At 48.0% G+C, this 15,978-nt stretch overlaps 1 protein-coding gene across 1 annotated transcript in view; it reads left to right on the top strand.

Annotated features, from left to right (window-relative positions):
- LOC116951189 (protein-arginine deiminase type-2-like) overlaps positions 1–15,978 on the top strand; it is a 49,518-nt gene that overhangs the window by 3,985 nt on the left and 29,555 nt on the right. The window contains exons 2-8 of the mRNA XM_032969667.2: positions 1,868–2,039; positions 4,876–4,948; positions 5,982–6,043; positions 9,327–9,441; positions 12,701–12,820; positions 13,960–14,138; positions 15,099–15,202. Of these exons, the coding sequence (XP_032825558.2) occupies positions 1,868–2,039; positions 4,876–4,948; positions 5,982–6,043; positions 9,327–9,441; positions 12,701–12,820; positions 13,960–14,138; positions 15,099–15,202 (825 nt within the window). The remainder of the gene's footprint in view (positions 1–1,867; positions 2,040–4,875; positions 4,949–5,981; positions 6,044–9,326; positions 9,442–12,700; positions 12,821–13,959; positions 14,139–15,098; positions 15,203–15,978) is intronic.

The raw sequence follows: 15,978 nt of genomic DNA, 5'->3' as shown, positions 1-15,978 counted from the left end.
AGTGCCCAACCATCAATATTTTACGGCTTCAGTTGTATGTTGATTTTAACGCTTCAAAATGTAAGAATATATACCCACTGATTTTACAATATATAAACCGAAATTGTATGGTATTGTCGAACGTATGAAATAAACAAGGCAGGCACATCAGGTTGGTGCAAGATGTTCCTCCAACTAATGATCTTTAAAGCCTGAAGCAAAATAAAAATAAACAGTTTGTCTTGAATCTTCACACACTAAACAATTCTCGTCTGACATAGCGACTATTTTAACACACCTTGTAAGACTGTCAGTCTACATTTCCTGGACGACATTTTAATATTTTAGCCATCACAAACTAATCCGAGTGCAGAAATCATATTTTCACATTTACACCACAATAGCTAAACACACTGAACTCAACATTCGCAAAAATCACATGAGCCCCAGTATACATTTCTGGTGATCCAGAATGCGTGCAATAGCCAACTGGAACTGACTGGCCGGACACGAACCGTACCACACGAGAATCATCATTCCAAACGGTTCTGGAACTGACGTTTGAAGGCAGAACGGTCACTGCAAGGGGGTTGTCCTCTCCACTTAACGTCCGGCCTCACCTCTCCCCTCACCTCAGCTCTCCCCTCACCTCCCCTCACCTCTCCCCTGCCCCCCCTCCCCTCACCTCTCCCCTCCCCTCAGCTCTCCCCTAACCTCCCCTCTACCCTCCCCTCAGCTCTCCCCTCACCTACCCTCACCTCTCCCATCCCCTCACCTCACCTCTCCCCTACCCTCACCTCTCCTCTCCACTTCCCTCTCCCCTACCCTCACCCCTCCCCTACCCTCTCCCCTCCTCTCCCCTCACCTCACCTCTCCCCGCCTCTCCCCTCCTCCACTCTCCCAGCTGTGTCCATATCCCCCACGGTGCCATGGGTCGTCATACCCACTCATGGACTCCATTCCACACGACAGCAGTCTCCGCAGTTCAACAACCCAACGTGTGGTTACTCACCAGGCATCTCCATCATCCCTTCCCTCACCTGTGATATATCTGAATCTGAACTATTAGGTGCGTTTTCATGGAATTGGACCCTGGTCGCCAGGTTAAAATCGCAGGGCGCTGTCAATGTGCGCCGCTGCTCCCCTGTCCTAGCTAACAATATGATATCCTTCTGGTCCCGTGACAGCTGTCTTCTCTGCTGCACATGATGGCATGTGGCTTGAGCACTTTGTTACCTGGCCATGGGTGATTTGCGGGGTGTCCGGGAAGAGACACGTGATAACTCACAGAACCTCACTGTCAAGGAGAGTAACCGACTATTGTTGAAAGTAGGTGGATTTAGCCGGTGAAACATTCGAAATAAGTCAACTTTTAAGCCATATGTGGGGAAATGATACGTAAAGAAACTATTCAAAGTGCATTGTAAAGTGTTAAAATGATCTTCGTATGGGATATATTTAATCATATCTACGTGGGTTCTCGTTTCACATAAACTAAAGTTACGAAATGTCCTGGTTTGGGCATGACAGTACCAGTTTCATCACAAAAGGCTGTCCTGGCGTCACAACGCTTTTAGTGAAAGTGACAATTTTGCCCCCGCTTTTAAAAGGTCTGGTCTCATAAATTATGTTCGACCTCGCGATACGGTTTAAGTCAAATGGCAGGTCACGTGTGGCGGGGTTAAGTGTGGATACTCGCACCTGTTCCGGGACGTTCGACTGGCGCGGAAGAGTAGGCCCAAAACACCCTCCACAGGGGCTCTGCTAACAGATCCCTCCAGCCGAGGCCCTTCTGTCAGCAGTGCAAACCGCAGGGCTGCACCAGCACCGTCGCTGCGTTACACATCGTGAGACGTCTCGGACATTGCTCCCGTCCGCCCGCTCACAGGTTGGCACCGCCTGGCGCCGTGACCTTCTCGGTGAGTGCCAGCGCCGACGTGACATGCTGGGTGAACATGCCGACCGGCGTGGCCCAGCCCGAGCCACACGGCCGCGTGGCCGTGGGGACCCAGGTGCACGCGCAGGTGCTCACGCCCAGCCAGGAGCTCGGCGACAAGAAGGTGAGGGCGTGACGACGCGCGCATTGCAGGTCGCACGGTTGGTGTGTGCGAGAGTCATCTCAGTCGGTCAACCTGTGGCACCGTGGCTCTGACCGGCGAACCTTTGACACTTCGCGTGGCCTCGAAGTGCACCTGGCCTGGCACAGGTGCCCTGGTGACGTCACCACCACTTCGTGGTGAATGGCCGTTGTTGTTGTTGTTGTGTGTGCTTGTGCGTTCTCAATTCGCGGGGAACGGTGGCGCAGTGATGAGTGCGCTGCGCTACGAACTCGGTATCCCGAGTTCACGGCCATCACCGGTGACGATTATCTGAACTGATCCTCGGCCTCCCCTAGGTCGACTCAGCCTCAAATGAGTACCTGGTGCGGTGTATGAACATTGCCACGCAGGAGACAAAGGCGGCCGGGCGTGGTGCTGGCCGCCCACCCCTTGTGTGTTGTACCGGCCTTCATATGTAGGTGCTCGCTAGCAGCACTTGTCCCAAAAAGTACGTCAAGGCTACACGGAGGATCTTTGGCAATTTGTTTATTGACCTTTCCTGTAACTATTGTAACCACCAGCACCACCAATACAATTGTATCGATTCCCTACCATTACAAATAGTGTAGAGACTCAGTGAGGCTGGCAACAGCTGGGCATGGCCTTTATCCAGCAGTGAATTGATAAAGTTTGATAATAGAAGCACTCGTTGCTCTGCTTGTCTGCCAATTGTGGGGAAGTGTTAAACCCTCTCTACCCTTCCACGTGGTGCCACCTATTGCAGCGGAAGGGGGTGGGGGGGGGGTCCCAATAGCGGGGATCCCGGTAGCCAAGGGAGAGAACGTGGGCAATCGGAATCCCACGGCGGAGATGTGAGCGATGCAAAACACCTCGTGTGCGGGAGCGTTCGATGGAATCGCTACGTCGCAGGGACCGCACAGAGATTGTGACCGACGGCTTGGCGATGCCTTCACGCAGGAGTGGATTGATTGCGGCTGATGGTAACGATCGTGGCAATTTGTTAAGTCTTCATGTATCAGATCGGAGACGTTGTACTGGCATTCGTCGTAAAGCCTTCGGTGTTGCACGGCACATACAAGCAAGCGCGTGACTGCGCGTGAACTTACTTTTGTTCAGTGCAAAAAGACGCATGGCTGTTGTGCGTTAACGGGGGAGGGGGGGCTTGGGGGCAGAACAATTCGACGTTACGCCTGTAGACGTCTAAAGACATCATGGGAATATATATATAATCGTTGGGAACAAAAAAATTAAGCGAAACGCCGAGTTGGAACGATCGTTGTCGGTGCGTGACAAATGCGTCCCGACAAGTTAATTTCATGAAACTCATGGCTGGCAGAATGCTTGGCGGTGTCCCAGAAAGCCTGCGTTTGATTGCATTCTTCTTCTTCCTCTTCCAGATCCTGCCTCTGGCAGCAGACTCTGTGGTGGGAACAGCCGTCTGTATGATTTAAACAAAATTTTGAATTTGGAGAAAGATCAGTCCAGAGCGTTGAGGTGGGGGGGGGAGGGGGCTCCCGACTCAGCCACCGCCTTCTAAATTAATAAAGAGTATTCCCTCGTTATTCACGGACTTGCTATCCGCGATTTTGGCTGTCCGCGAATTGCATCTGGAACTGTACACGACTTACTGCCATGAGAGAAAGTGATGAGAGAGAAAGTGATGAGAGATAAAGTGATGAGAGATAACGTAATCAGAGATAAAGTGATGAGATTTAAAGTGATGAGAGATAACGTAATCAGAGATAAAGTGATGAGATATAAACTGATGAGAGATACATTGATGAGCTAAAATTTACGAGAGATAAAGTGATGAGAGATAAAGTGATGAGATAAATATTATTTGGGTCTTTCAAATTCAACTGATGAGATAAAGTGCAAGTTCTTTTATAAACTATTATTTCATACTTTAATATCCATTTTTATTCACTTCATGTTGACTATAACCAATTAAAACAAAATGTGTTATGATAATTTTCATGTATTTAATATCGAATGTATTTATTTAAGGTAATTCATTAAAGCAAATACTTTTCGTCGGCTAATATTCATGAGCAGCTCTGGAACGTATCACCCGCGGATAACGAGGGAACGCTGTAATCAAGTAAAAAATGTTGCTGCAATATTTGACAGCAGTGGCAATTCGAAGGATGCACGAGGGACCGGAGCGGATAATCGTGCTGCTCATTTTGATTAACATTGGCTCTGTCGTGCCCCCCCCCGCCCCCCTCCCACTCCTTGTTTGTGTGGCCCCCCGCCACGGTGGCTAGGAGATGTTAACTCCCTCACCTGGTATACAGGAGGTCGAGGGTTCAATCCCGACCCTGACGCTTGCTGTATATTTGGAGATTGCGTGTCTCTCTCTCTCTCTCCCAGTAGAGATGTTGACTGAGCAGTATTAGTCGCGTAACTCCTGAAGCTATCGCACGGCGCACAGACTTAAACGTGGATGTGTGATTTGCACAGACTTTCCATACGCTAGAGAGAAAGATCAAGGATGTTTTGTTTAAAATGTACTCTTTCGCTCATTACGCAAATGTTCACACTGCGAGAATCAATTAAAAAAATATATATAATGTATGCGAATGGCATGTGAATGTTTGTGATGGTGGACGGTGGTCGAGGCTAAAAATGGAGAGTGGTGGCCGAAGGAGAAAAAAAACGATCTCCTCGGGAGTCCGCTGAGGAGATGGAGAGCTGCGATTCAGCTCGTCTGCGGGAGGCAGGCGGTTTGCTGCGTTGCATGCCCGCGCGAGTCGTGACTGGATAAGATCGCGGCTAATATTATTGACTGCGCATGATGGAACTTGTCTCGTTTTTTTTCTCCATTGTTTTTCAGCTGTCCATTACATTTTATGGAAAAAATGCGGACCAGGCCCTGGCAAAGGCCCAGCTCTCTTTGACAGCCATCGGTGAGGAACTGCCATCCCTCGCACTCCCATAAAACATCACCCCTCATTTTCAAGAATCTTGTTCCGAACGTTCGCGCCAAAAATTTGCCCTTTTTCTAAATCCACTGCTGAATGAGGTGCCTACCCCACGCTGCGCGGGTTCGTGGGGTTTATTTTCCCATCCTTCCACCACGATGGTCACGTGTGGGTTGGTGAAAGGGGGGCCGCTGACTCTGCCTCTTGCGCAGAAGATTTTCTGGCGCGTACGTACGCGTGCTGATCTTCTTTCGCACCGTACGCAGCCAAACCGTGCTACTTGGAGGTGTGGGGATGGCACCTTGGGTTCGGATGTGCCCCTATCCAGCGGCGGATTGACAAAAAGGGCCTGTGCCACGCACACGCCGAGATGCTCGCTTCTAACGCTGCCAGGCATTGCACCGCAGGTTGATCGGAACTGGCGGGGCGCGCACACTGCGTCGCAATGTGGCACAGGAATGTTTTTCAAGTTGGGATTTCAGTTTTATTTTTGCACGAACGGGCACTGGGCTGAGGCCCCTGCGGCGGGCGGGGGGAGGCAAAGGGTGGGGGGGGGGATGCAAACTGCGTCTGGCAGGAAAAGCAGCCGCCCGTGAAATCGTGAATGCTAACGAAACCAGACAAACCACGTTGATGATAATTATTTTGCACGGTCAATGAGGAGCGACTTTTTAGAGTTGCACTTCTAAGTGCTTTGTCTGAGAGTTGGTGAATTGCAGATAGAACACCCACCCACCGATTCACCCACTCACTCGACGACATTCTTTTTGTGGTGGATGGAAGTGGGGCAGTTGTGGTGGTCACCGATGAGCTGTGTGTTGTGGAAACCAGGCAGTGCGATTATGGCGGTTGTCGTCTGGCTGATCAGGTGTTTGTCGGGCGCGTTGCTAAAATCCAACAAAAAATTAGTCCAACGCCATTGCGACGCTGGCATTCGTGCCACGTGGAGTTTGCACTCGCCGTGTTTCCAAGACAGCTTCTTTCTGACCACGGTGGTAATGCGCCTCCGCTGTTGCAGGCCTCTCTCTGGATGTCGACGCCGACCGGGATGGCATTGTGGAACACAACAACCCCAAAAAGGTAGGCCTCCGGTCACAGCAGCGTGTTTTCGGTCAGCGTGGGCCCTGGCGTAAGTAATGGAACGGACCCCCCCCCCTCCCCTCTGCCGTGTTCTGCCACTGCCACCACCACCATCACCCAATTCGGGTTCGGTGCAGAATCACTGAACCGGAATTGATAGCTTGAAAGCATTTAGCGTGGGGCCCTTGAACGTGCGGGGCCCGTAGCATATATTAGCTACGTTTTGCTACTAGGATAATCTGGCAATGGCCTCACGTCTCATGGCCATGTCGTGTCTCGCACGAGCGAGCGCATCTCCAAGTTATGCGGGCCGAGGCGACCTGTTGTCACGTCAACACTTCACATCACACTTTAACCACCGATCAATGGAGCTGTGTGACGCTGCCCACCACCCCCTCTCGATTCCCAACAATGTGCCGCCACCCTCCGTAAATGCCAAAGGTACCTACGTTGATAGCCGGCCGTGCCAGGGCCCCCCAGCCAAACGCCAGCACTTGCCCCCCCCCCCCACCTTCATAGGCTGCACCACCTGCACGCGTGTCATCTCCATACTCCGATTAGCACGGTCAGCTACGTATGGTGCCATAGAAGTTCAACATACTCTTTGGCTCTTTCGGTAAAGTCACATAGGTAGAAATTAAAATAAAACAAATCACGACGTTTCAATCGCAACACAAGCCCTCTTCATCAGGTGGCTAACAGACATGTGGAAACCCTCCCCGTAGAGATGGTTCAATATTGATTTAAACCTTTTATTCACCTGACGAAGATTGCTTGTGTTGCGATCGAAACGTCGTGATTTTTTTATTTGATTTTATTTCTACCTACGTGACTTTTTTTCCGAAAGAACCATATAGTATGGATTTCTGCAGCCATGAAAGCTTCAAATCAAGTTCAACATACGTGTTCGTATGTTTATACCGCACACAGCCTTGTTTTAGACCAGCCCCCCCCCCCAATCCAAAAAGAGACAAAATTGTGGCCACGTCTGGTGACGGCTACGTCCCGTGATATGCGAGGCATGACGAGAGGGACTGACGGTGACCATCGCCCCTTTTGATGTCTAGGAAATCGCCTTTATTTGTGCGTTGGTATCAGCCTCATTTGTTTTCCAAGCCGTAAACGTGCTCTAAGAAAAAAAGTATTAATCTCATGTATTTATTCGCCGTTTAACGAAAAGAGAGAAAAAAAGGTGTCAGAATCGCTTGCATGCGTGACGGCTGTGGGTTTTTTTGTCGTTGATTTTCTTCCACCGCTCGTTCAGAATGCAGACGCGAACCTGCGCCTGCTCGCCTCGAAAGTCTGCCAGCCATCGTTTATGTAACGCACAGAGCGCGGGTCGGGGCTTGTTGGCACGCTGACAGGAGATAGAGCATCAGCCATATGCCACGCGCACTTCAATGCCAAGTCTCACTAAGTTGCCTAGGGGGAGGGGGGGGCAGGGGGGTGACTGCAGTTATCGCTTGTCTAGGAGTTGGCAATTTAATGCATGAGCACAAATGCTTATCGGGATGAATGTGGGCGAAAGTCTTCTTGATGCGATTTGTTGTTGTTGTTTTGTTCAACTTCAACAGCGTCCTCAGCAGCAGGGTAACGTAACAATTGGAATTATGCAACAAGCGGTTTAAAATAAAATAACGGTTCAAAGTGACAGCGAGCTTGTATAACTTTGCTTAACACGTGACACACCTTACTAATTCGCTGTGTCGGGTGGTGTCGGGTTTAACGAAATATTATATTTACGCGATCTAACCTATAAAACCTTTATTGTGAATAAAATATAATTTCGAATCACAGATAATTGGCGTGAAGGGATAAACTAATACTCCATGATTCTTTGGCTCTTTTGGTAAAGTCACGTAGGTGGAAAAAATAATACAAAATAAAATAAATTAAATCACAGCAATAAATATTTTTTTACTGCTGTGGTTGTCACACCTGATGATGATTGCTTGTGTTGCAATCGAAACGTCGTGATTTCATTTTTTATATTTTTTTCACATACGTAACTTTACCGAAAGAACCAAAGAATATGGATCCTTGCAGTCACGAAAACTTCAAATCTAGAATAATACTCCATGACTTGATAAATCGTCACCGTCAAGTTGTGCAGAAGAATAGTCATGATTTGGCGTTCCGATTCGATTCAAGAATACATTTTTTAATGCCTTACTTTTTACCACACTCGTTTGTATTGTACGTATATAAGTTGTTATTTCTTCTTTGTATATTTTCGTTTGCTCAATTAGCCTCGAAGTAATATTAGTACGGTACATAATTTACATCAAGCATAATGGCTGCGGCGCTACATTGTCATCAGAGGGCGGTGCAGCAACATTCCATTGTTGTACTGTACTATGCTCCAACGTCTATGTCCGCTGCCTTTACGAACCAGCGTGGTGAAGTATGGTCAAACAATTCGCATGACCCACACAATGTGGGGGAGCTCTCATCCAGCAGTGGATTAACAAAGGGCTGCGTACAGTACATTATAATTCAGTTTGAGATATAGTGATCAATAATTGGCATTGTTATCACAAAGCCTACGTGTTAAAGTGATCACAACCGTTTATTATGATCGATTAACCGTTTGCTGGCTAAGTAGCACAAAGCACAGTTAATACGTGTAAAGCCAATATGCAAGGATATTGTTAGACAGTTCTTTAATATACAAGAATTTAAACAGAGGCAAATTAAAGTATTGTTTGTCTGAAACATAGCATGAAAAATGAGAATAGAGTTTCCCCTTTCTGGCAATAAAACGCTACTACAATACACGACATACGCTATACCACTATACTAAATTGAAAACTAATTTCTTCAGAACTGATTTTTGTGTTTAGTTTGTTGTCTTTTCCTCCACCCCCGGCACCTCCGATTAGCACGGTTAGATATGTACGGTACAAAATAATTTTAACGTACGTACATACATACACACACGTGATGTGTGGGGAGGGGTAGTGTAGCGGTTAATGCTACGCTGCGCTACGAACCAGGTGACCCGAGTTTGATTGCCGCTCATGGCCAACACCAGTGACAATTATCTGAACCGGTCCTGGGCCTCCCCTAGGTCTACTCACCCTAAAATGAGTACCTGGTGCGATGTGTAAACATCGCCACTAGGGAGACAAAGGCGGCCGGGCGTGGTGTTGGCCACCCAACCACCTCGTGTGCCACAGTGCCGGCCTTCATAGGTGCTGCTCGCGAACAGCACTTGCTCCAACAGTCTGTTACAGGCTACACGGGGGGGAATCTTTGTCATTGATATTTGTGTGCGGAGTAGGGGAGCTGGGAGTGGGGGCCCCAGGGACACGGCGCCGTGCTGCTTGTGAACTGCGACCAGGAGAGCGAAGGGGGGGCGGCGGACAACTACGACCACATTCTGCAGGGCGAGTCGGGTAAGCCGCGTCGATCAACTTGCCATCTCGATTGACGTCGATTCGAAAGCTCAGAATTCTTAACCGCGCCGTATAACGCGCGTTCCCAACGAATGTTCATCGATTCGTGTTCTTTTGTTTAACTCATAGAAATCCCTGGTCAGTACATTTATTTCTTTGTTAGTATTGTTATTCTTTCAGAGGATTTAAGGGTCTTCATTTAATTCTAGATTTGAAGCTTTCGTGACTGCAAGGATCCATACTCTTTGGTTCTATTCGGTAAAGTCACGTAGGTAAAAATAAAATAACAAAAAATCACGACGTTTCGGCCACAACACAAATGGCCTTCATCAGGTGAAGGGACTGGACTGTCCAGAGGACAGCGTTGGAGTGAAGACAGCAAGCCCAGGTCGTGTCCTTTAAGCTGTGTGGGAGGAAACAAAAAACGCCTTGACAAAGGAATTAGCATAAAATATGTACTGGACCGGCACGGTGGGGGTGGGGGGGTTACATGTTGGTGTGAAGGGAAATAAGCTGCTGTGAAAGTTTGGAATACCACTACTTGAATAAATATACTGTACCATTGAAAATTAGTTTAATTTTGGTTTGATTTAGAACATCTTTCCAATGATTGCTTAATTTGAAACCATCCTATCAGTTGAAATTGTGTCTGTGTTTGTAAATCTGAATTGCCTTGTGGACAAATCTCTGATAAAAACCCGTGGGTTTGCAGAGAACCTTGGTATCGGAGAAAACTATATCGTGATCACCCACAGCGTTGTAACAGTGATCAGCTACGGCAGAAGAATTCGTTCTGCTGTGTTTCAAATCTGATTTGTGCTCGCGAATTCAGTCAGAGACATGTCGTTTTGTCCCACCGATATAGCAGTCACCACAGGTGCAACTCAATTTGTAAACTCCGGGGTACTGTAAGTCAGGAACGACATCCTTCACGGATGGGATCAGGTCACGGATTTTTTGCACTGTATTGAACCGGACCACGATCTTGTGTTTGTCTAGAATTTTGGAGACCTTTTTAGTAACGCCTGCTATATATGGTAGTGTGATGGTTTTGACCAGAGTATCAAGTGGTTGTTTCTGTATGGAGGGAGAAACAGCTTGGCGGATGGTACGGTCAGAGTATCCGTTTATCTTGAGGGCCAGAACCCAGTCCCACATATAACAAAACTAGACGTTAACAAAATCGTCATTAATCAGAGTAGCACCCCAATTTCGGACAATCTGAAAACAGTACTGGCTAGAGGGCTAAATTTTGCTGTCACCCCGAAACATATTCCTGTAGATGATATCATCTCTCAGGTCGATGTGGCCCTTAAAGGCATAGGACACATCCAAGCAGACGTTGCGAGAGCTGAAATAGCCACTATTCTTAAGAATGCTAAGAAACCCATTAGCAACGTTAGCAAAAATGAATGCTCTGAACTCGCGAATTTAAAAAACAGAATTGATATAGTCATCCTCTCAGCCGACAAAGGCAACGCTACTGTAATTATGGATAAAGATTCGTACAACAACAACATCCAGAACCTACTCAACGATGGAAGTTGTTCAAAAATTAAAAATGACCCTACTAATAGCCTAACTATAAAAACCAACAAGATCATCACAAGTTCGACCTCCCTAATCGAACCAACTAAACGTCCCTCCTATGGTCTCCCCAAGATTCATAAAGAAGGCACTCCACTACAACCCATCGTATCCACGATCAACTCCCCTACCTATAAGCTAGCACGTTTTCTGTCAGATACCTTGCTACCTTTCACTGGCAAGACCTCCTCAGCAGTACTTAACTCAGCTCATTTGGTCTCTATGGTCAAAGACGTTGTAATGTCCCCTGACGATATCCTTGTCAGCTTCGATGTGGTCTCCCTGTTCACCAAGGTCCCGGTACCTGACACCATTGAAATAATTGAAAATTTGGTACAACATGGACTAGACCCCGATACACCTGCGCTGATTAGACACTGCCTCACCAATACCTACTTTACTTGGAATGGCACCTTCTACAAACAAAATGAGGGTACCCCCATGGGTTCTCCCTTATCACCAGTGATAGCCAATGTTTTCATGGAGAAATTTGAATCAGACGCCATCCAGACTTCCACCCTCAGACCTTCCCTGTGGAAGAGATATGTGGATGAAACTTTCGTCATTTGGCCACATGGCCTCCCAGCTTTGAACCTTTTCCTACACCACATCAATTCTAGACATCCTGCCATCAAATTCACCATGGAAGTGGAGAAAGATGGCAAGCTACCATTCTTGGATGTTCTGTTTGAGAGGAGACCTGATGGCTCACTGGGCCATTCTGTCTACAGGAAACCCACCCACACAGATTCCTACTTGAAACCTGAATCCCACTACCACCCAGCTCAAAAGAATTATCTCATCAAAACGTTATACCACAGGGCACATTGCATTTCGGACCAACACCACCTGACCAGTGAATTAAAACATGTACACCTGGCCCTCAAGAGAAACGGATACTCTGATCGTACCATCCGCCAAGCTGTTTCTCCCTCCATACAGAAACAACCACTTGATACTCTGGTCAAAACCATCACACTACCATATATAGCAGGTGTTACTAAAAAGATCTCCAAAATTCTAATACTACACAAGATCGTGGTCCGGTTCAATACAGTGCACAAAATCCGTGACCTGATCCCATCCGTGAAGGATGTCGTTCCTGAATTACAGTACCCCGGGGTTTACAAATTGAGTTGCACCTGTGGTGACTGCTATATCGGGGAGACAAAACGACATGTCTCTGACCGAATTCGCGAGCACAAATCAGATTTGAAACACAGCAGAACGAATTCTTCTGCCGTAGCTGATCACTGTCTTCACTCCAACGCTGTCCTCTGGACAGTCCAGTCCCTTCACCTGATGAAGGCCACTTGTGTTGTGGCCAAAACGTCGTGATTTTTTGTTATTTTATTTTTACCTACGTTACTTTACTGAATAGAACCAAAGAGTATGGTCTTCATTTAATTATACCATACAGGGTGGTCCAGATGTCTGTGTGACCCCGTACACGCTTGCAAGCATTACACACCCATACGTGGATGCTTAACATGAATGTCGCTTTCTATTGTGGGGGGGCTGCACTTGGCACTTCCCCGTCTTGGTGACCACCATATCTTGAAGAGTTCTCCCCTGTTATGAATGACTACCGTTAGATGAGAACCACCTTGTCGAACGTCTGCTGGGGGTTTGGGTGCCTGATCACGCGGGTTTTCACGTCTCCGCCCCGCAGACCTGAAGGACATGGCTCCCATGGTGGTTCGCACGCGCGGTCCTGCCGTACTGCCCCACGGGTTTTGCCTGCAGCTCTACAGCCCCGACTGGAAGCACGTGGGCGTCTTCCACATGCAAGGTGAGCAGCAGAGCCAGCGATTGGAATCAATTGGCAATCCATTCTACCACACACAAGGTGGGCAGCAGAGCCAACGGTTGGAATCGATCGGAAATCCGTTCTCGTGGGAAGCTACCAAATGTTTGGGAGGTTCAATCCAGAGCACATGTTGGTTGTGTGCTGGCCACCTTCCTCTCGTTAGCTCTGCCTATTCCATAGCCACGCCCACTCGACTGACTAGCCCTGCCCACACAGTGAGTGGCACTTTCTGAGGTTGGCTTCGCCTAATAGCCCACTCCTCTGGTAGTCCTACCCACTACTCAGCTGGCCCCACCCACTACTCGGGGGGCCCCGCCCACTACTCAGGTGACCCCACCCACTACTCTGGTGGCCCCACCCACTAATTGGGTGACCCCTCCCACTACTCAGGTGGCCCCACCCAGTTCTCAGGTGGCCCCACCCACTACTTGGGGGCCCCGCCCATTCCTTGGTTAGCCATGCCCGCTATTCAGGTAGCCCCATTTTGCACGTATTATGAATCAAGCTTTTGCAAAAGCTTCTGGTCATGTAAGTCCACCTCTGGCTGATTTAATGCATCAAGTGTGTCACGCCTCTCCAATGCAGATTGCGAGATCTCAACTAAAATCCCAAGCACCAAGCTGACACCGCTGAGAATCCGGGTTCGAATCTGGGTTTCAGCCACTTGCGATGAAACTGGGTACTTAAGTGTAGTGAGTTGATGATCTTGAATTTATATAAGGGCTGTACATGCACATGTGTATATTGAAATTGGTACACTGATGTTACAAAAAATATATATAATGCAATGAACAAAACTGTCACTCATTACGGACACACTGCAGCCACCAAAGGTTCTATGTGCAACTCCAATGGAAAAATGATCATCAACATTTTAATAAAATTCATAAGGCCAATGAATCTCTGCAGGCCTAATATTCACCCTTCATGTCACAGCCCTGCAGGTTAACATCTCATGCACGCGATGCTTTATCTGTTGGTGAACAGTGGCGCAGTTGTAAGCACACCACACTTATGAGTCCGACAACAACCTTGGTTCGAGGACGTGGTTAGCATCAGTGGCAAGTGATATCTGGACCGGTGCTTACCGCCCTGTGCCCCTGCCTCCTTGCTGGTTTTAGACCTAAGCAGGGCCGGAGAGGTGAATCAGTCGCTGGGGCCGGGCAGGCCGAGCTATTCGTTCCAGTACCCGGGTCGTGGCGGAGAGGTGAACCTCTTCGTGGAGGGGCTAAGCTTCCCGGACGCCGACTTCAACGGATTCGTTCACTTCCACCTCAGCCTCCTGCAGGTCATCCTGCCGGTGAGTGGGCAGCAGGACCAGCAGCAGCAGCCTGGCAGGACCGAGCCCCGTGCATCCATCTTTCTTGTCAAGGACCATAAACCATCATCATGCGAATTCCTGTCATCCTCTCAGCTGGTCATCAAACAAAGGCGGGTCACCGCAGCATCGCGCGCTTTCAGATGCGCTTTTGCGGCCGTCTGGAATGCTCTTCCGATAACAGGAAGCCACTGGAGCGAGGCACTTTTAAATCTAGATTGAAAACTAATTTGTATAGAACTGCTCTGTGTTTAATTTGTTGTCTTACTGCACCTCCAATTAGCGCAGTTGGCTCATATGGGCTACATATGGCCCATACTGGCTACATATGGCCCACAAGTTCATGTCATATGGCCCGCAGCCACATGACGTCTAACACTTCAAAACAGGCCACAAATAATGTTCATTCATCACTGCAAGCCTCTGAGCTGCACAAATCGGGCACTGAGGAGGGGAATATTTTCAACCTGGCAACAACAGAGTGTTTGGAATGTTAGTCACCTGTTGTCTTTTGTGTAGTACTGTGTATGCAGCCAATACGTAGTCCGAGTTTGATCAGAGTTTAATGTCAGCAAAAATGTCCTTCTTGTCAGTCCTTCCAATCTTAAGTGGTAGGCTGTTCATTTCGAAACCCTTTCTTGCGTACCAATTTTCAAAAGTAATCATCACTCTTTAAAAAAAATAGTTTAAATATTATGTAAAATCCTTTGCTTGAAACTCAGCATGTGGTAAGAGCGTTAATCTATCGGCAGCGTACTATTTATATCGGTGTGGTCGACGTACATAATAACATTTGGCCCATCAAATGTATTTAAAAAATCCGGCCCTCATAAAGAGGAAGGTCCTTCAACCCCCCTGGGCGATGTGAGCGAGGGTCCTCCCGACGACTGTTGCCGAGTGATCACCTGTCTCGTCGTCGCGATTGTCTTTCCTCCTGCTCAGGACACGGTCAGCACGCCCATCTTCACCGACAGCGTGGTGTTCCGCGTCGCGCCGTGGATCATGACCCCCAACACACAGCCGGCGCTGCAGGTCATCATGTGCAAGTGCGTAACGCGCCGTCGCGGGGGAGGCTAAGCTATACACTGGTTTAACACGTGGTAGTAGGGATTTTGCGACCAATATTATGCATAATAAAAGTTTTTTTTTAGTTAGATCGCAGAAATATAAATGTCGTAAAACCCGCCACCACTCGACACAGCCAATTAGTAAGGGTTGTCACGTAAATAAAACATTGCAATTCGTTACTCGTTCTGCACACCGGTAAGTTGGAGAGTAAACCCACAACATTTACAATTTGAGTACGACAGGCTTAAAGGAATTTTTCATTTTAACCAGGTAAGGCCCCACCACTGATCTATATAGCTTCTTTTTCAGAAGCGACCTGGTCACCACAAATGACAGCTCAGCAAAGTCGCTGATCATCATGTGGATATTTGTAGCAGCCAAATACTTTTATAAACACGTGATGATGTCGATTCTAAACGTGGAGGGAAAACCCAGAGGACCTGGGGAAAAATCCACGTAACCACGGGGAGATAGAACACGCAAACTCCAAATATACAGCAGGCGTCAGGGTCGGGATCGAACCCACGACCTCCTGTAAAGCAGGCGAGGTAGTTCACATCCCACCACCATAGCGCCCACGAAGCTGGAGACTGCACCCACAGTGCATGCCACGGGTCAATCGCCCGCAGGACAACTGGGCATGAGAACGGGAAGAGAAACAACCCCTCAGCATTGTTAAAGGTGGTAAATAAATTTTCAGGTGGTAAATACATTGTAAGGTCGCATTCATTACACACAAAGTGCTTGCCACAAA

This window comes from Petromyzon marinus, chromosome 42, assembly GCF_048934315.1.
Source record: "Petromyzon marinus isolate PM22_M1 ecotype Great Lakes invasive population chromosome 42, UKy_Petmar_22M1.pri1.0, whole genome shotgun sequence".
Lineage (NCBI taxonomy): Eukaryota > Metazoa > Chordata > Hyperoartia > Petromyzontiformes > Petromyzontidae > Petromyzon > Petromyzon marinus.
Note: the sequence above shows the minus strand (reverse complement) of the source record. Positions and strands in the feature narration are given on the sequence as shown.